Source organism: Odocoileus virginianus, chromosome 34 (assembly GCF_023699985.2).
Source record: "Odocoileus virginianus isolate 20LAN1187 ecotype Illinois chromosome 34, Ovbor_1.2, whole genome shotgun sequence".
Classification (NCBI taxonomy): Eukaryota; Metazoa; Chordata; class Mammalia; order Artiodactyla; family Cervidae; genus Odocoileus; species Odocoileus virginianus.
The window spans coordinates 31,949,558-31,966,089 of NC_069707.1; the positions used below are offsets into that span (position 1 = coordinate 31,949,558).

A 16,532-nucleotide genomic window follows, 5' to 3' on the forward strand; every position below is an offset into this window, starting at 1 on the left:
CATCCAGCCCTATGGGGATGGACCATGAGAACAAGTCTCTCCTCTCCCCTCACTACCAATTAGCTCCTCACCTCTTAACCATTACTGCTCACACAACAGGAACTCTAAATATTTGTTGAATAAGTTACTAGCTACCACCATAATAATAATAACCCCTAATCTAGCATCTACTATCTTTCAGGCAATTTTCTAACTAGTTTACATAGGTTAATTCATTTCATCCTCAAGACAAATCTGCAAGTTAACTACCATTGCTGCTGCTGCTAAGTCGCTTCAGTCGTGTCTGACTCTGTGAGACCCCATAGACGGCAGCCCACCAGGCTCCCCCGTCCCTGGGATTCTCCAGGCAAGAACACTGGAGTGGGTTGCCATTTCCTTCTAGTATCTCCAATGTACAGGTGAGGTGACTTAAGCACAGAGAAGTTAAGGGACTGTGCCCAAGGATGCGTGTGTCTGTGCTAAGTCATTTCAATCACGTCCGACTCTTTGCGACCCTATGGACTGTAGCCCGCCAGCATCCTCTAACCATGGGATTCTCCAGGCAAGAACAGTGCAGTGGGTTGCCATTTCCTCCTCCAGGGCACCTTCCCAACCCAGAGACTGAACCCGTGCTGCTTAGGTCTCCTGCACTGTCAGGCAGGTTCTTTACCACTAGCGCCACCTGGGAAGCCCTCTGCCCAAGGAAACAGCAGTTATGGACAGAGAAACAATCCGAACCACCAAGCTCTCCGCCCTCTGAACGACCAAGTGGAAACTGAGTCATTCAAGGACAAGGGACACGGGCCAAGAGCAGCCAAGGAGTGTTTCCTCTGGGAAGGTGAGCTGAGTTGGATTCCAGGGGGTGCCTGGTGTTGGATGAGAAAAAAGCAGGTGAAAGGCCACTCCTGGGGTGCAAAACAGAAATGATCTCTACAAAGTGTATCTGGAGAACAGGACAAGTCTGAGCTGTAATGTAGGTTTCTGGGTTTTGTTTTGTTGGTTTTTTTCAACAGAGCTGGACATTTATGAGATAGGCATCTTGAGGCCCTTTATGATTCTTTAAAATTGGTAAAATACCACCAGAGCAAAAGCTGAAAAATAACCTGAACCCTGTGAACCTCTAAATCCAAGTTATGCATATAAGATGTGCAAGTCCCCTAAAACATACGGGACACAGAGTCTCCCTTGAGACGTGGGCTCCCTCCTGCCTTACATAACTACGCCAAGTAAGGAAATAAAGGGCTGAACCTAGGGTCGGACAAAGAGTAAACTCAGGAAAGTCATGCAGGAATTCAACAAGCACATGTCACCTACCATGTGCTGAGTCTGATCTGATCTGCATGCTTGACAAATACTGACTGATAAATGGCTACATACATTTGTCCCAGGTCTGTAGGACTGCTCTGAATGCATGAAGGTATAAGTGCTAAACCCAACAAGCACATACCACTTACCATGTGCTGAGTCTGATCTGCATGCTTGACAAATACTGACTGATAAATGGCTACCTACATTTGTCCCAGGTCTGTAGGACTGCTCTGAATGCATGAAGGTATAAGTGCTAAACCCAACAAGCACATACCACTTACCATGCGCTGAGTCTGATCTGCATGCTTGACAAATACTGACTGATAAATGGCTACCTACATTTGCCCCAGGTCTGTAGGACTGCTCTGAATGCATGAAGGTATAAGTGCTAAACCCAACAAGCACATACCACTTACCATATGCTGAGTCTGATCTGCATGCTTGACAAATACTGACTGATAAATGGCTACCTACATTTGCCCCAGGTCTGTAGGACTGCTCTGAATGCATGAAGGTATAAGTGCTAAACCCAACAAGCACATACCACTTACCATATGCTGAGTCTGATCTGCATGCTTGACAAATACTGACTGATAAATGGCTACCTACATTTGCCCCAGGTCTGTAGGACTGCTCTGAATGCATGAAGGTATAAGTGCTAAACCCTCGAGTGGTAACAGTGTTACTGGAATAATAAAAAATAAGGCTAAAAAGGCCACTACATTTAGGAGCACACATTTTCCCACATGTGCTGTGGCAGTACCTGGGAAATTCAGAGTGGAAACACAGTTCAAGGAAGTCATTATTTTCAGCAAACTAATAATCAAACCATAAGAAGAAACAAAGACAATGGAGATGGAGTTGAGGGATGAATTAAACAAAAACTGTGTCCTCATGTACTCCAATGCTCACTGCAGCACTGTTTATGATAGCCGGGACATGGAAGCAACCTAGATGTACACTGGCAGAGGAATGGATAAGAACGCTGTGGTACATATACACAACGGAATATTACTCAGCTATTAAAAAGAATGCATTTGAATCAGTTCTAATGAGGTGGATGAAACTGCAGCCTATTATAGAGAGTGAAGTAAGTCAGAAAGAAAAACACCAATAGAGTATATTAAGGCATATATATGGAATTTAGAAAGATGGTTATAATGACCCTATATGCGAGACAGCAAAAAAGACACAGATATAAAGAACAGACTTTTGGACTCTGTGGGAGAAAGCAAAGGTGGGATGATTTGAGAGAATGGCATTGAAACATGTATATTACCATATGTGAAACAGATGACCAGTCCAAGTTCGATGCACGAAACAGCGCACTCAAAGCTGGTGCACTGGGACAACCCAGAGGGATGGGATGGAGAGGGAGGTGGGAGGGGGTTCAGGATGGGGAACACATGTACACCCGTGGCTGATTCATGTCAATGTATGGCAAAAACCACCACAATATTGTAAAGTAATTAGCCTCCAATTAAAAAAGAAAAAACTGTCCTAAAAAATATTTAAATTCTTGTGGAATGATTATGTCTGAGGTATGAGCAGAGGTGCTTTCAAAGATTACCCCATGAACTAAAGTTGATAAAATTCTCAAAATTCCGTTCATGAAAGGTGCAGTAAAAAGCTGTCTAGCAATGGGAAAATCTCACAAGGGAAATACAAGCTTAAATAGCATACAGAACAGTATATGCAGCAGCATGATCCCATTTTTCTTTAAAAAAAGTAATACATACACAGAAAAGTTCCGAGGGAAAAAAACAAAATATTAACACCAGATAATAGCACACACACAATTCTTATTTTCTCCTTTATACTTTTTTGTACTTTCTGAACTTTCTGCAATATGTAGTATACTTATAACAAAGGGAAAATATTATAAGCTGTCCATACAAAGATTTTTAGACCTAGAAGAAACCTACCTAATCCAAAACACTCAGGCTATGGTCAGAGAAAGCAAAAAAAACTGCTCAAAGGTCACACAGCAAATTATTCTTGTGACTCCAAGTCTAGAACTCTTTACGTAACCCCTGTCTCTCAAGATCTTTGACTGTCTTCTCACAAAAATCAATGTTCTCTTTTTCTTTGAAAGTTAGAAACACAGGCATAATTACACTTTCCTCTCTCAACATTCTTCACATTTACTTCCTGTGAGCCGATCAGGAAGGTATTTAAATACATAGCGTACAAGCAGAGTTGTTCTGTACTTATTTCTCTAGTTAATCCAAAAACAGATAAGACCAACATAGTCTACTTACAATGCTCCTAAACCACACCCTTTCCACCTGAATACGCTTCATTCACCTGTTTCTCCTGGTCTCCAAAAGATTCTAATCTAAATGGTGTTGGGTGGCAGTTTATAAAAAGCATATATGTTTGAAAGATGAAGTATTATGGAATAAACTCTGTGCCAAGGATGTTGAACCTGACTCAACACCACCTGAAAAAGCCCTGATCTAAGATTCCTTTGTTTGGGTATTGTGTCAAGTACATGGTGGATTGTTGAGAAGGCACTGCAGTGGAAACTTTGAATTGAAAAGTTCTACTGATGGAGCAATGTAAAGTGAAATCCACTTGATATTGATAGATGGAATGGCTGAACTGGAAAGAACATGGGCATGTTATCAGATCATAGCAAAGACAGAAGACTGGAAGCTGTATGGCAAAAACCACTACAATATTGTAAAGTCATTAGCCTCCAACTAATAAAAATAAATGGAGGAAAAAAAAGGAACAATTAAAGGGCAAGCCCAGGGTACAGTGAGGCAAGGCAATTGAAGAAAGCCGTCGGAGCAAAGGCAGACTCCTAGGAGAGGGAAAACACGCAGGAAGGAGTGACAGGCTGTGCGTGCAACGTTTGCACGCATGACAGGCGCTGGGGCAGCGCTAACCAATGTGCCTCTTAACTTCAAAAAGGAGAGCGACAAATGTGACCAGCAGCGGCACCCCTCCACCCAACGCCAACACAGTTTAGGCCACTAAGGAACATTTCGTTGTTTTTTAATCAGAACATTATGTGTGAAGTCAGTGGCAGGACAAGGGTTGATTGGAACCCCCAGCAAAAGAAATTCAGGTTGGTATACCTATGGAGTGCAGCCCCTCAGACTTCAGGCTGCAGAGAGACCCCTGGGGGTTGTGAAAATGCAGATTCTGGTATGGTAGGTCTAGCGTGGGGCCCAAGATTCTGCATTTTGTACAAGTTCCAAGGAGATGACTCTGATATGCTAGTCTGCAGACCACACTTTGGGTTGCAAAGATGTAAGTATCTTCTGAGTAAGAAAAAATAAAATAAAAAATTCAGTAATACTGCAGCTTTCAATAATAAGAAAAATGACTATTTATTCAAGTCACACTATGTGCCACTTTGTAAACTGTATCTAACTTAATTCTCCTAACACCTAACAGAGTTTTATGAAGTCTACCTAATTACTGAAGCTGATACTCAGGAAATTTATTTCCCTACCTTCAAACAGCTGATAACAATACTTTAAATCCAATTTTGTCTAACTTCATTTGTCAATAAGCTACAGCAATGAGATTAACAGAATTATTAGTTTTGTGATCTTGGAAAGCTCCCCAACTTTCTCTAAGTATGCTCTTTTTCATCTCTAACATGAAGATAATGACAGAGCTGTGGTTTGGACCAAACCAGGTAGTAGATGAAAAGTATCAATATTTTGAAATCAATAAAGGACCTTACCTAAATAAAGATAAAATTGTTGTAAATAGCTGATCCTTTTTATATGTCTTAATTTCCTTTCCCTCTTTCCCTAGTTCTTAAAATAGTACTGAACGTACACCTTCCTTAAAGTACATATTCTCAAAACTTTTGATCTCAGAATTACTTTATACTCGTAAAAATTACTGAGGACCCTAAAAAGCCTTCTCAGATAATTGCACACATCCTTCTTTAAAATGACACCAAAATTTTATGGGCTGTAATTTCTCGTTTCTGAATGTACTTTTTATTGGAGGATAACTGCTTTACAATACAGTGTTTGTTGCTGCCAAACATCAGCATGAATCAGCCACAGGCACACATATGCCCCCTCCCTCCTGAGCCCCTTTCCCATCGAGGCTGTCACAGAGTGCTGAGCTGAGCTCCCCGGGCCACACAACAAACCCCCACCTCCTGTCTATCTTACACGTGGTAATGCACATTTCCATGCTATTCTCTCAGCTCGTCTCACCCCTCCTACCCCCACCGTGTCCACAGTCTCTCTTACATGTTTGCGTCTCCACTACTGCCCTACAAACAGGTTCACCAGTACCATCGTTCTAGATTCTAGATTCCATATGCATGTATTAATATACAATATTTGTCTTTCTCTTTCTGACTTACTACGCTCGGTATAATAGGCTCTAGGTTCATCCACCTCATTAGGACTGACTCAAATGTGTTCTTTTCTATAGCTGAGTAATATTCCGTTTTATATACATACCACAATTTCTGTATCCTTTCATCTATTGATGGGCTGTAATTTATTAAAGGAAAAGTGCAACATCAAACTTGAAACAATAGTATTAACTGTTACATTAAAACCCATTATTCTTTCTTGTACGTTGATTAGAACTTATACCCATACATATTTTTGTAAATCTGTTCATTGGTCCTTTGGAAAATATTGGTCCACTGAGCTACGTATTCTTCCAAACGTTGACACATATCATTACAGCCTATGAAAAAAGTCATATCCCTTATTATCTCCATTGAGTTCATCAGAAAAATCTTTAAGGATTGGGATGCTGTCAAACTTACAATGGCAGAATCAAATTCTCCAAAATTTCAATTTTTACCTAAAAGATTGGATTTTATTTCACGTAGCAGGTACCTTAGTTTCCCTGGAAGTGACAAGCTGACACTATTCGTTTTTGAGAAAATGTGGGCCAAATAACCAAGTCTGAATAACCAGTTTGTCAGCTGCTCTTTCAAATAAAAATGATATTTCCCTCTTGCCAAAAAAAGGCAGCTGGTTCAGCTCACAACTCAAATAACAACATGACTGCTTTTCCTCCAGAAACAACGATACTTCAGTCTGCAACAGACGTGCTAATAGCAGACTTCCAATTGTGTCACACAGAACACTAACAAGGCAGGTAATTTAGGTTGATATAATGAAATCTGCTCTATCGAGGACATTTTTACTGCTTCAGTACATGAAACTGGCTTTTCAGGTTTCGATTGCAAACGCAGAAGGACATGTACAGTTGGCGCCACCGCCCCCATCCCCACTGAGGCGCAAGCAGCTTTCATGCTTGGTCGCTCAGTTGCGTCCGACTCTCTGCAACCCCGTGGACTGTAGCCTGCCAGGCTCCTCTGTCCATGGGAATTCTCCGGGCAATAGTACTTGGGTTGCCAAGCCCTCCTCCAGAGGATCTTCCCGACCCAGGGATCAAACCCAGGTCTCCCACATCCCAAGCAGATTTTTTACCATTTGAGCCACTAGGAAAATCCAAGTAATGTCTATCATTGTTCCAATGGTTTAGACACAAAGTCCCTCTGAAAGGCTCTCAGGAACCCCTCAGAGACCTACAGACCACACTTTGAGAACTGTTGCTTGAAATATTTTGGCTGAAACTCTTCTGCCTTTGTTGCCTTTTGCCTCAAAATACATTTATCCAAAATCACTTACAGTTTACCTGGAATAATATGAAACTATTTGGGGGAAAAAAATCTCATAATGATGGTTAAATTTATTTTATTGTATCACAGCATCATTTAAAAAACTGTTGAGTTTTTTCAGTTTTCCCTCTCTCTTCAGAGAGACAAAAGGCTCCAGATGCTTGTTAATGCCAAAAAGTGTATCAAAGGAAGATACCGGCTTTGAGAACAAGCTACTTTCTGAGGACTACTTCCTGAAAACCAAGACAGAAAGATCTTTAAAGGACTCAAACCACAGCGGTAGGATATTTGCACCTAAATCTATGTCAAGTCTTAAGAAATGGTGAGAAATGACTGACCCACAAATGAGATAAGCTAGCGAAAATTCACTCACCCCAAAATGACTACCATGCCTCTACTTTCCTGTTCTAGTGCATCTAAAGATGTACCAAGAAGGAAATTCAAATTAAGAAGAGGAAAGTCACTTTCCCCAAAATTGGTATACACTGGAAGCTCACATGATTATTGATTTTCCACTGATAAGAGGAAAATGAATGGGGGAGAAGGGGTGTGACATTAGTCCAGCATAAAAATCTGTAGTTAAACGTCCTTTGAGTTATCACAGTCCTCTACTCACAAATGATGTGACTTTTGACTATAAATTTAACCCACTGTTTCTATAAGTGGAGTAAATGAACCAACTATATCTAAATAAATTGAGGTACTTGTATAAAAGATTTCTTGGGTCCCTTCCTATCTTAATCTGCTCAAACTGCTAAAACAAAGTGCCACCGATTGGGTGCCTTAAGTAACAGAAACGTACTTCTCGCAGCTGCACAGGCTCAGAAGTCCACGATTAAGGAACTGACAGATGTGTTTCCTGGTGGGGGCTACTTTCCTGGCTTGCAGATGGCTGCCTTCTCACTGTCTTTACACTGTCTTTCCTCTACAGATGGGCATGTTTGCTCAGATCTCCTCTTTCTCTCCCTCTTTTAACAAGGACACTAATCCCATCATCAGAGATTCATCCTCATGACCTCATGTAAATCTAATTCCCTCTGAAAGGCCCCACTTCCATAAACACACGTGGCTGGGTGGGCGCTTCAACATATGAATTTGGATGAGACAAAAGCCTTCACTCCACAACAATCTCATATCTTCTAAATCACAATGTCTGCGATTGGAGCCCAGGAGTCTATGGTCCTAACAACTCCCGGCTGGAACCTATGCACCCTAATGAAGAACTCATTCACTTCTGCAAGCCTCAGTTTCCCTTATCTGTAACCATACTTTCCTATTTCAGAGGGGCTGACATGACAAGGGTCAATTAAAAAGAAATGAGAAAATGCTTCTCAAAGTGCAAGGTGCTATATGAACATAATCATCTGAACTTTTACCACCTACTCTTCCACCAAACATTATTCCCAAAGCAGGAAGATAAAATGAAAAGTACTATTGATGCTATCTTAATTCTTGTCATCAAATCTGAAATAACTAAAATACCCAGGAAACAGAATGTTCTAGTTAAAACTTATCAGAACATTCTGGTCATTCTTTTGAAAAGCTCTTTTAAATATAGTATTATAAAATATGGAGAAGATTTATACAGTCAGCAAAAACAAGACCGGGAGCTGACTGTGGCTGAGATCATGAACTCCTTATTGCCAAATTCAGACTGAAATTGAAGAAACTAGGGAAAACCATTAGACCATTCAGGTATGACCTAAATCAAATTCCTTATGACTATACAGTGGAAGTGACAAATAGAATCAAGAGGTAGATCTGATAGAGTGCCTGAAGAACTATGGATGGAGGTTCATGACATTGTACAGGAGGCAGGGATCAAGACCATGCCCAAGGGAAAAAAAGCAAAAAAAGCAAAATGGTTGTCTGAGGAGGCCTTACAAATAACTGTGAGAAGAAGAGAAGTGAAAGACAAAGGAGAAAAGGGAAGATATACCCATTTGAATGCAGAGTTACAAAGAATAGCAAGGAGAGATAAGAAAGCCTTCCACAGTGATCAGTGCAAAGAAATAGAGGAAAACAACAGAATGGGAAAGACTAGAGATCTTCAAGAAAATTAGAGATACCAAGGGAACATTTCCTGCAAAGATGGGCTCAATAAAGGACAGAAATGGTATGGACCTAACAGAAGCAGAAGATATTAAGAAGAGATGGCAAGAATACACAGAAGAACTATACAAAAAAGACCTTCACGACCCAGACAATCATGATGGTATGATCACTCACCTAGAGCCAGATATCCTGGAATGCGAAGTCAAGTGGGCCTTAGAAAGCATCACTACGAACAAAGCTAGTGGAGGTGATGGAATTCCAGTTGAGCTATTTCAAATCCTGAAAGACGATGCTGTGAAAGTGCTGCACTCAACATGCCAGCAAATTGGAAAACTCAGCAGTGGCCACAGAATTGGAAAAGGTCAGTTTTCATTCCAGTCCCAAAGGAAGGCTAAAGAATGCTAAATACCACACAATTGCACTCATCTTACATGCTAGTAAAGTAATGCTCAAAATTCTCCAAGCCAGGCTTCAACAGTACATGAACCGTGAACATCCTGATGTTAAAGCTAGATTTAGAAAAGGCAGAGGAACCAGAGATCAAATTGCCAACATCCACTGGATCATCTAAAAAGCAAGAGAGTTCCAGAAAAACATCTATTTCTGCTTTATTGACTATGCCAAAGTCTTTGACTGTGGGGATCACAATAAAGTGTGGAAAATTCTGAAAGAGATGGGAATACCAGATCACCTGACCTGCCTCTTGAGAAATCTGGATGCAGGTCAGGAAGCAGGTTGTAAATGGACATGGAACAACAGACTGGTTCCAAATAGGAAAAGGAGTACGTCAAGGCTGTATATTGTCACCCTGCTTATTTAACTTATAGGCAGAGTACATCATGAGAAACATTGGGCTGGATGAAGCACAAGCTGGAATCAAGATTGCTGGGAGAAATATCAATAACCTCAGATAAGCAGATGACACCACTCTTATGGCAGAAAGAAAAGAACTAAATAGGTTCTTGATGAAAGTGAAAGAGGAGAGTGAAAAAGTTGTCTTAAAGCTCAACATTCAGAAAACTAAGATCATGGCATCCAGTCCCATCACTTCATGGCAAACAGATGGGCAAACAGTGGAAACAGTGGCTGACTTTATTTTTTTGGACTCCAAAATCACTGCAGATGGTGACTGCAGCCATGAAATTAAAAGATGCTTACTCTTTGGAAGAAAAGTTATGACCAACTTTGACAGCATATTAAAAAGGAAAGATATTACTTTGCCAACAAAGATCCATCTAGTCAAAGCTATGGTTTTTCCAGTAGTCATGTATGGATGTAAGAGTTGGACTATAAAGAAAGCTGAGCGCCAAAGAATGGATGATTTTGAACTGTGGTGTTGGAGAAGACTCTTGAGAGCTCCTTGTACTCCAGGACAATCCAACCAGTCCATCCTAAAGGAGATCAGTCCTGAATATTCATTGGAAGGACTGATGTTGAAGCTGAAACTTCAATACTTCGGCCACCTGATGCAAAGAACTGACTCACTGGAAAAGACCCTGATGCTGGGAGGGATTAGGGGCAGGAGGAGAAGGGGATGACAGAGGATGAGATAGTTGAATGGCATCACCGACTCAATGGACATGAGTTTGAGTAAACCCCGGGAGTTGGTGATGGACAGGGAGGGATGGGGTGCTGCAGTCCATCGGGTTGCAAAGAGTCAGACCTGACTGAGCAAATGAACTGAACTGATATTTTCTTTCCTTGGTAAAGACATAACTTACCTCTTGTTTGATGTCAAAGGGTTTTCATACTGGGTCAGCCTTCTGAATATCAGTTCTTGTTGCTCAGAGCTTAGACTAACAAGGCTTGGTGTCATTTGCTAAAAGGTTTCTTGTTTATTTTTTGTTGCTTGGGGTATATTTCATGGTTGATGGAGGCATGTTTATGTTAACCACAAGCAGATCTCTAATTACAAGTTGTATTTCAAAAGGTTTTTGTCCCTAAGTTGTTTGAAAATTGAAGTGGCTTTCCCCCTTCCCTCCACTCCAAAAAGCCGTGAATCATGATTAAGTTCTTTGGCTTCTCTAAAATGTCCATTATATAGATGAAATACATTTTCTATGTCTTAACAGTGACACAGATAGTTGGCAATGAAATTTACCAGACTCAAAAACAAAACCTAATTTAAAACTACTTTCCTTTGCCTTTAATACTTAAATCTGAGAAGGAAGGAAAAAGAATTACCTGGAGGAAGATAAGAAGCTGATTTTAAAAATCCATAAATATTACAAAAAGGTTATTGGTCCCCAGTTCTTTATTATAGAAAATGCATGAGATCTCTCAATATGGTTCCAGAGAGTCTCTTCAGAGTCATGATTAGGATGTGATGTGGCAGGAGATGGCAAAACTGAGAGCCTAGAAGTAGCGAAAACGTGGAGGGAATAGATTGGAAAAACACAGACAGGCTTAAAGGGCACCTGTGTGTCCCTAAGAGGCCACATGAAGTAGCAACAGCTGAAGTATCAATGGTGAGAGAGAAGAAGACTAGAATCTGATCAAACCAGAAGGAAAGGAAGTCATAGAAAGCAATGCTGAAGATAATAGATCCCTAAAAGAACCAGATACAAATGGAAGCTGGGATGTGACAGCAAAGTCACAGAAGAGGCCTTGGCATAAGCAAAGGAGATTCATTTGTACCTGAGGGATGACCTTACTTGCGCCCGCGGGAGCACCGTACCTGGGCTGTTTCTTTCTAACAGCATGGCCAGTGGCTAGATCTTGATTCTGAATCCAAGTTATCATGAAGGCCCTCTGGCCTCTTAGGTATGCTGACCTTAGTTGGGAACTTTTGTTTGTCGTTCATTCACTGCCTCTTTTATCTCGCTATGCACTAAATACATGACATTCCCATTTTGATCCTATCCCTGAATTGATACAAGTGTCATCTCTATAGCGTACTTAGTCACTCAGTCTGGAGAAGGCAACGCACCCCACTCCAGTCCTCTTGCCTGGAAAATCCCATGGACGGAGGAGCCTGGTGGGCTGCAGTCCATGGGGTCGCTAAGAGTCGGACAATGACTGAGCGACTTCACTTTCACGTTTCACTTTCACGCACTGGAGAAGGAAATGGTAGCCCACTCCAGTGTTCTTGCTGGAGAATCCCAGGGACGGGGGAGCCTGGCGGGCTGTCATCTATGGGGTCGCACAGAGTCAGACACGACTGAAGCGACTTAGCAGCAGCAGCAGTCAGTCAGTCATGTCCGACTCTTTGTAACCCCACAGACTGCAGCCAGCCAGGTTCCTCTGTCCATGAGATTCTCTAGGCAAGAACACTGGAGTGGGTAGTTATTTCCTTCTCCAGGGGATGTTTCCAACCCAGAGATCAAACCCAGGTCTCCTGGATTGCAGGTAGACCGTTCACCATCTGAAGCACCAGGGAAGCCCAATCAGTGCATTTATATTTGGATTCCTGACTTTCAATCGACTATATGAGTACATAGTTGTGTATTCAGTCTTCCTAGCTTACCTCTTCCAAGTCAAAGTGTTACTCAGTCTAAGTAAAAACGTACTGCATTCATTCAACCAAAAGCTGACACTGACAGTGAGGTACCGTAGGCCCAGCAGTAAACACAACAGTCTTGCTGAGTTCCTAGAAACCTTGAGTACATTTTATTAGAACATATGAAACAAAACACCATAAAGGGAAAACAGGACACATTTCGAGACCCTAAGATGTGCTGGTCATTTTTGAAATAAAATGCTCAGCTATGGCTGGGCAGATATAAAATTTTACAAACCAAAAAGCAATGTCAATTTCAAGTTGGATTAACAGCAGAGCTCTATCTTGAGTATTCTCCAGGTGGTAGTCTGGAAATAAGATGATGTGTTACAAGAAGGGAGAGAGAAGCTAACAGAATTAATAACTTTCACACTAAAATTTCTGATCAACAAGGGCAACTTCTGCCACTTACAAAGAACTCTTTCATCAAAAGGTGAAAGTTGTCTTCACTCACCACCACCCACACACAAGGCCACCTACGCGCGCACACAGGTATATGTATTCATAAGGACACCAAGAGGTCACAAACACAGCATGATGCTGTGGAAGAGCGAACTGAAGAATGGAAAAGTGTTTGCAATGTGGTTGAAAACCCTGCCAGGGAACAGGAAAGCTATTTCAAATTAATGTCCAGGAACAACCTTAGTGGAAGCGGACATTTCAGTTCAGAACTTAATGCGGAACCTGGTAAAGCATTCCGATCTAATGTATCTACTGAAGCATATATTTGTTTGACCTCCTGGAGTTTCCCCCAGCCTGGCTCAGTGCCTAGGCATGAGTACATCCACAGACCAGGGCCAACGTCTCCAGAGCAGAACCTGTGGTCTGCTTAGGGGTCATATGTGGAGAAGCCAGGGCAGGACTGTGCCTTCTGCGTCCACTCTCCCTTCCCTCCAGCATTCAAGTGTATCTGAAGCACTTTCAGAAAAAATGAGACAGTCCCATGGCCCCTGCTTATCTCTCCGGAAGGTAACTCTTGTGTTAATCCTGCTAGATGAAAACCAAAGACACCCTCAGTGGTTGGGCTCTCGTAATCCCAACTTCGGATGCAATTAGTCAACCTATTTCTTCAGCTTTATGAAAACAATGCAGACGTTCCACTTGCTATAATTGTAGCTTCTCTCTAGAAGACATGCCCCAGAGCTCTTGGGTGACAACTGTCAAGCTCCTTTTGGAGACTTTTCCCATTAGAAGTGCATCACTTGGGAAAGTCTAGAGGACGAAGGATACAGAAGTAGGGAAGGGAAAGAATGGATGCATGCATGCGTGTCTGCCAATTAACTTCAGTCGTGTCTGACTCTTTGCGACTCTAAGAACTGTAGCCCTCCAGGCTCTCCTGTCTGTGGGATTTCCCAGGCAAGAATACTGGAGTGGGTTGCCATATGCCCTCCTCCAGGGGATCTTCCCGACCCAGCAATCAAACACCCGTCTCCTGCACTGGCAGAGGGATTCTTTACCCTGAGTCACTGGGGTTTCATTTTCACCTGAAACCATTAATTAAGAGTTTCAAAAACACAGCAGAGAGTTTGGGTATATATTAATGGCCCACTGTATTTCCTCAAAAGACATGAATTAAGAATTCTTTTCAAGTCAACATGTGTCACAGCAAAAGACCCCACCTAATGGTGTTAAACATTCTCATGATTGTCCTACTTGTAGCAATATTAAAGAAATTTCCATGTCAAAACCCAGGGTTGTATCAACAGAGTAAAACAAAATACTGTTTGACCAGCTGATGGCAGGTGTCAAAGACTGAAATTCATGCTCCAAAGGTAGATCTCTGCTGATACCTACTGTGGATTTATACGTAAATGAATAGGAAAGATTTTAAAACTGAATTTAGCAATTGGCAAATTTAGCAAACTTTTAAGACTGCAGGTAGAAGTGATTTCACATGGGAGTTACATACAGATTCAATGTACAATTATTGAATGCCTGAGCCAAACTGAAAAATATTAAGTAACAGTGTTGCAAAAGCTAAGGTTTCCCTCTGACAAAAACAAAAATGGTGACTCAAAAGACTAAGTTCTCCTAAGTATCAGGTGTTCTTAAACAGTGAGATATGATGCAAAATATATCTTGAGATACAAACATTTATGTGGTTTGGGACACTTACTCTTTGAATCTTAGGCTTATTTTTAAGTACTAATTATATGACACCATCTCTTTAGGAAAGTTGGTTCCTCAAAGCACTGTATCATTTCCATGACACCCAAAACACAGTGAAAAAGGAAAGTTTATGAAAGGAAAGATTTCAAATATCAGAAAAGATGTCCTCCACACTGCATTGTCCAATCATAAAACCTTAAGTGACAATATAGTTTAAGGTGGACTTTACATGGAAATGTCACTTCCATATAATACAATAAAATGATTACATCTCCTTGTGGTTTTCAAATTTACTTCCCCACATACATTATTCCACCAGACCCTCACAATAACCCTATGTGATGCACATGGAGATGATGTCCTCATTTTAACATTGAAGAAACTGAGGTTTGGGGAAAGTTATAGGAGGGCCCAGCAATTAATAAAGGCCATGAAAGTAAGAACCCAGGATTCTGGGTCCAGTTCTTCCTGCCATAGAAGTGGAAGGGAAAACCACCCCCACATTTCCTGAAATTGATTGTGGATCCTGCGACTGTACCAACGAAATGGCAGAGGACAAGTGGGTACTTTTGGAAGAATGGACGACGAATCATAAACACTTCTTCACATTCACGTAACATGAACATTGACGGCGTTTCTGAATAGCTGCAAGGAAATGCCTATGCAGAGCCAATAGAAAAAGTAATTTCTAAAGTTCCTGATACAACTTAAAGAACTCTATTACATCTTTCAAGTGGAATCGGTTAATACAAAGAAAGGATATCCCCAAAGAGGTAAAAAATTACATTAAAATTTTAAATTAAAAAAAAAAAAAGAAAAACCTTGTCGATCATCCTAAAACCGAGAACTTTCAGGTTGGTCATTTTTCCCCACGAACGACCTTGTACTCTCTGGGGGAAAGCGGTGGGATTTCTAAAGATCACGATTTTTAAGAGCCTGGTTTCATAAACAGGTTCCTTCGAAGCATCAGTAATACCAGCGACAGTGAGCTATTTCCCCGAAAGGAAGAGAAGGCTCGGTGGTGATGAGCACGGATAAAAACCCGCAGAGGAGAGTCAAAGGCGACGAAGAGCGGCACACAGCTGTCTCTCTCCGGGCCCCGGGTGCTGACCGCACGCTCGCAGCGCAGGAGCGGGCGCCGCCCTCCCCGCCCTCCCGCGCGCTGGGCCACGGGGACCTACCAGCGAGAGCACTTTATAGGTGTTGGGGTCCTTGGCCGGCCGGGCGCGCGCCGCCTTCTCCAGCGGCTCCTCCCCCAGGTCCATGGGGGCCAGCAGCGACGCGGCCGCCTGCGGCTCCCCGGACGCTTCGGCGGCGCGGCCCGAGCCCGGGTCGCGGCCGTTCCCCGCCAGGCCCTCCCGGGGGCCGCGCCCGCCCTCGCCGCCGCGGCTCCCGCCCCCCGCGCAGCCGTCCCGCTCCATCGTGGCCCCGGGCGCTCGGGCCCCGCCGCCCCGCCGCGCCTTTAATAGGCTCCGCGCCGGCCCCGCCCCGTCCCGCCCGCCGCCGCGCCCGCCCCTCGCCGCCAGACCCTTGGCTGGGCGCCCGCCGCCCGGCGCTGCGAGTGAGGGGAAAGCAACTCAACGCCCCGGATTATTTGGCTTCCTGTCTGATTTCGGGCACTCAGCGTGTCGGTTATTTTGGGTCCTCCACGTGGGCGTGTCTTTAACCTCCCCCTCCAAGCCTTGCCTACCTCGCGCCTCGGGCACCGTCCGGACACTTGCGTGGCCTCGCGGCGCGGGCTGGTCTGGAACTGCAGCGTGTGGTCTGCAGAGGGCATGAGATCATGGGGCCCCAAAATAGAGCGGGTGGACGGGGAGGATGCGGCCCGCCTGTGCGGCTTCTCAAAGGCGGGAGAGTGGAGTCGGGACGGACCTCTCCGTTTCGGGATGGACAAGCAGAGAGGCGATAGGGCACAGCGCGGGGGTGGGAAGCGACCCTTCTTTTTCTCCTACGTAG

The 16,532-nt window shown here is 43.0% G+C and overlaps 1 protein-coding gene across 1 annotated transcript in view; it reads right to left on the reverse strand.

The window, feature by feature from the left end:
- The window catches only part of ENPP1 (ectonucleotide pyrophosphatase/phosphodiesterase 1), a 72,942-nt gene extending 56,941 nt beyond the window's left edge, over positions 1-16,001 (reverse strand). Inside the window, exon 1 of the mRNA XM_020882482.2 lies at positions 15,758-16,001. Coding sequence (XP_020738141.2) covers positions 15,758-15,997 — 240 coding nt within the window. The 5' untranslated portion in view covers positions 15,998-16,001. The remainder of the gene's footprint in view (positions 1-15,757) is intronic.
- Between the last annotated feature and the right edge of the window lie 531 nt (positions 16,002-16,532).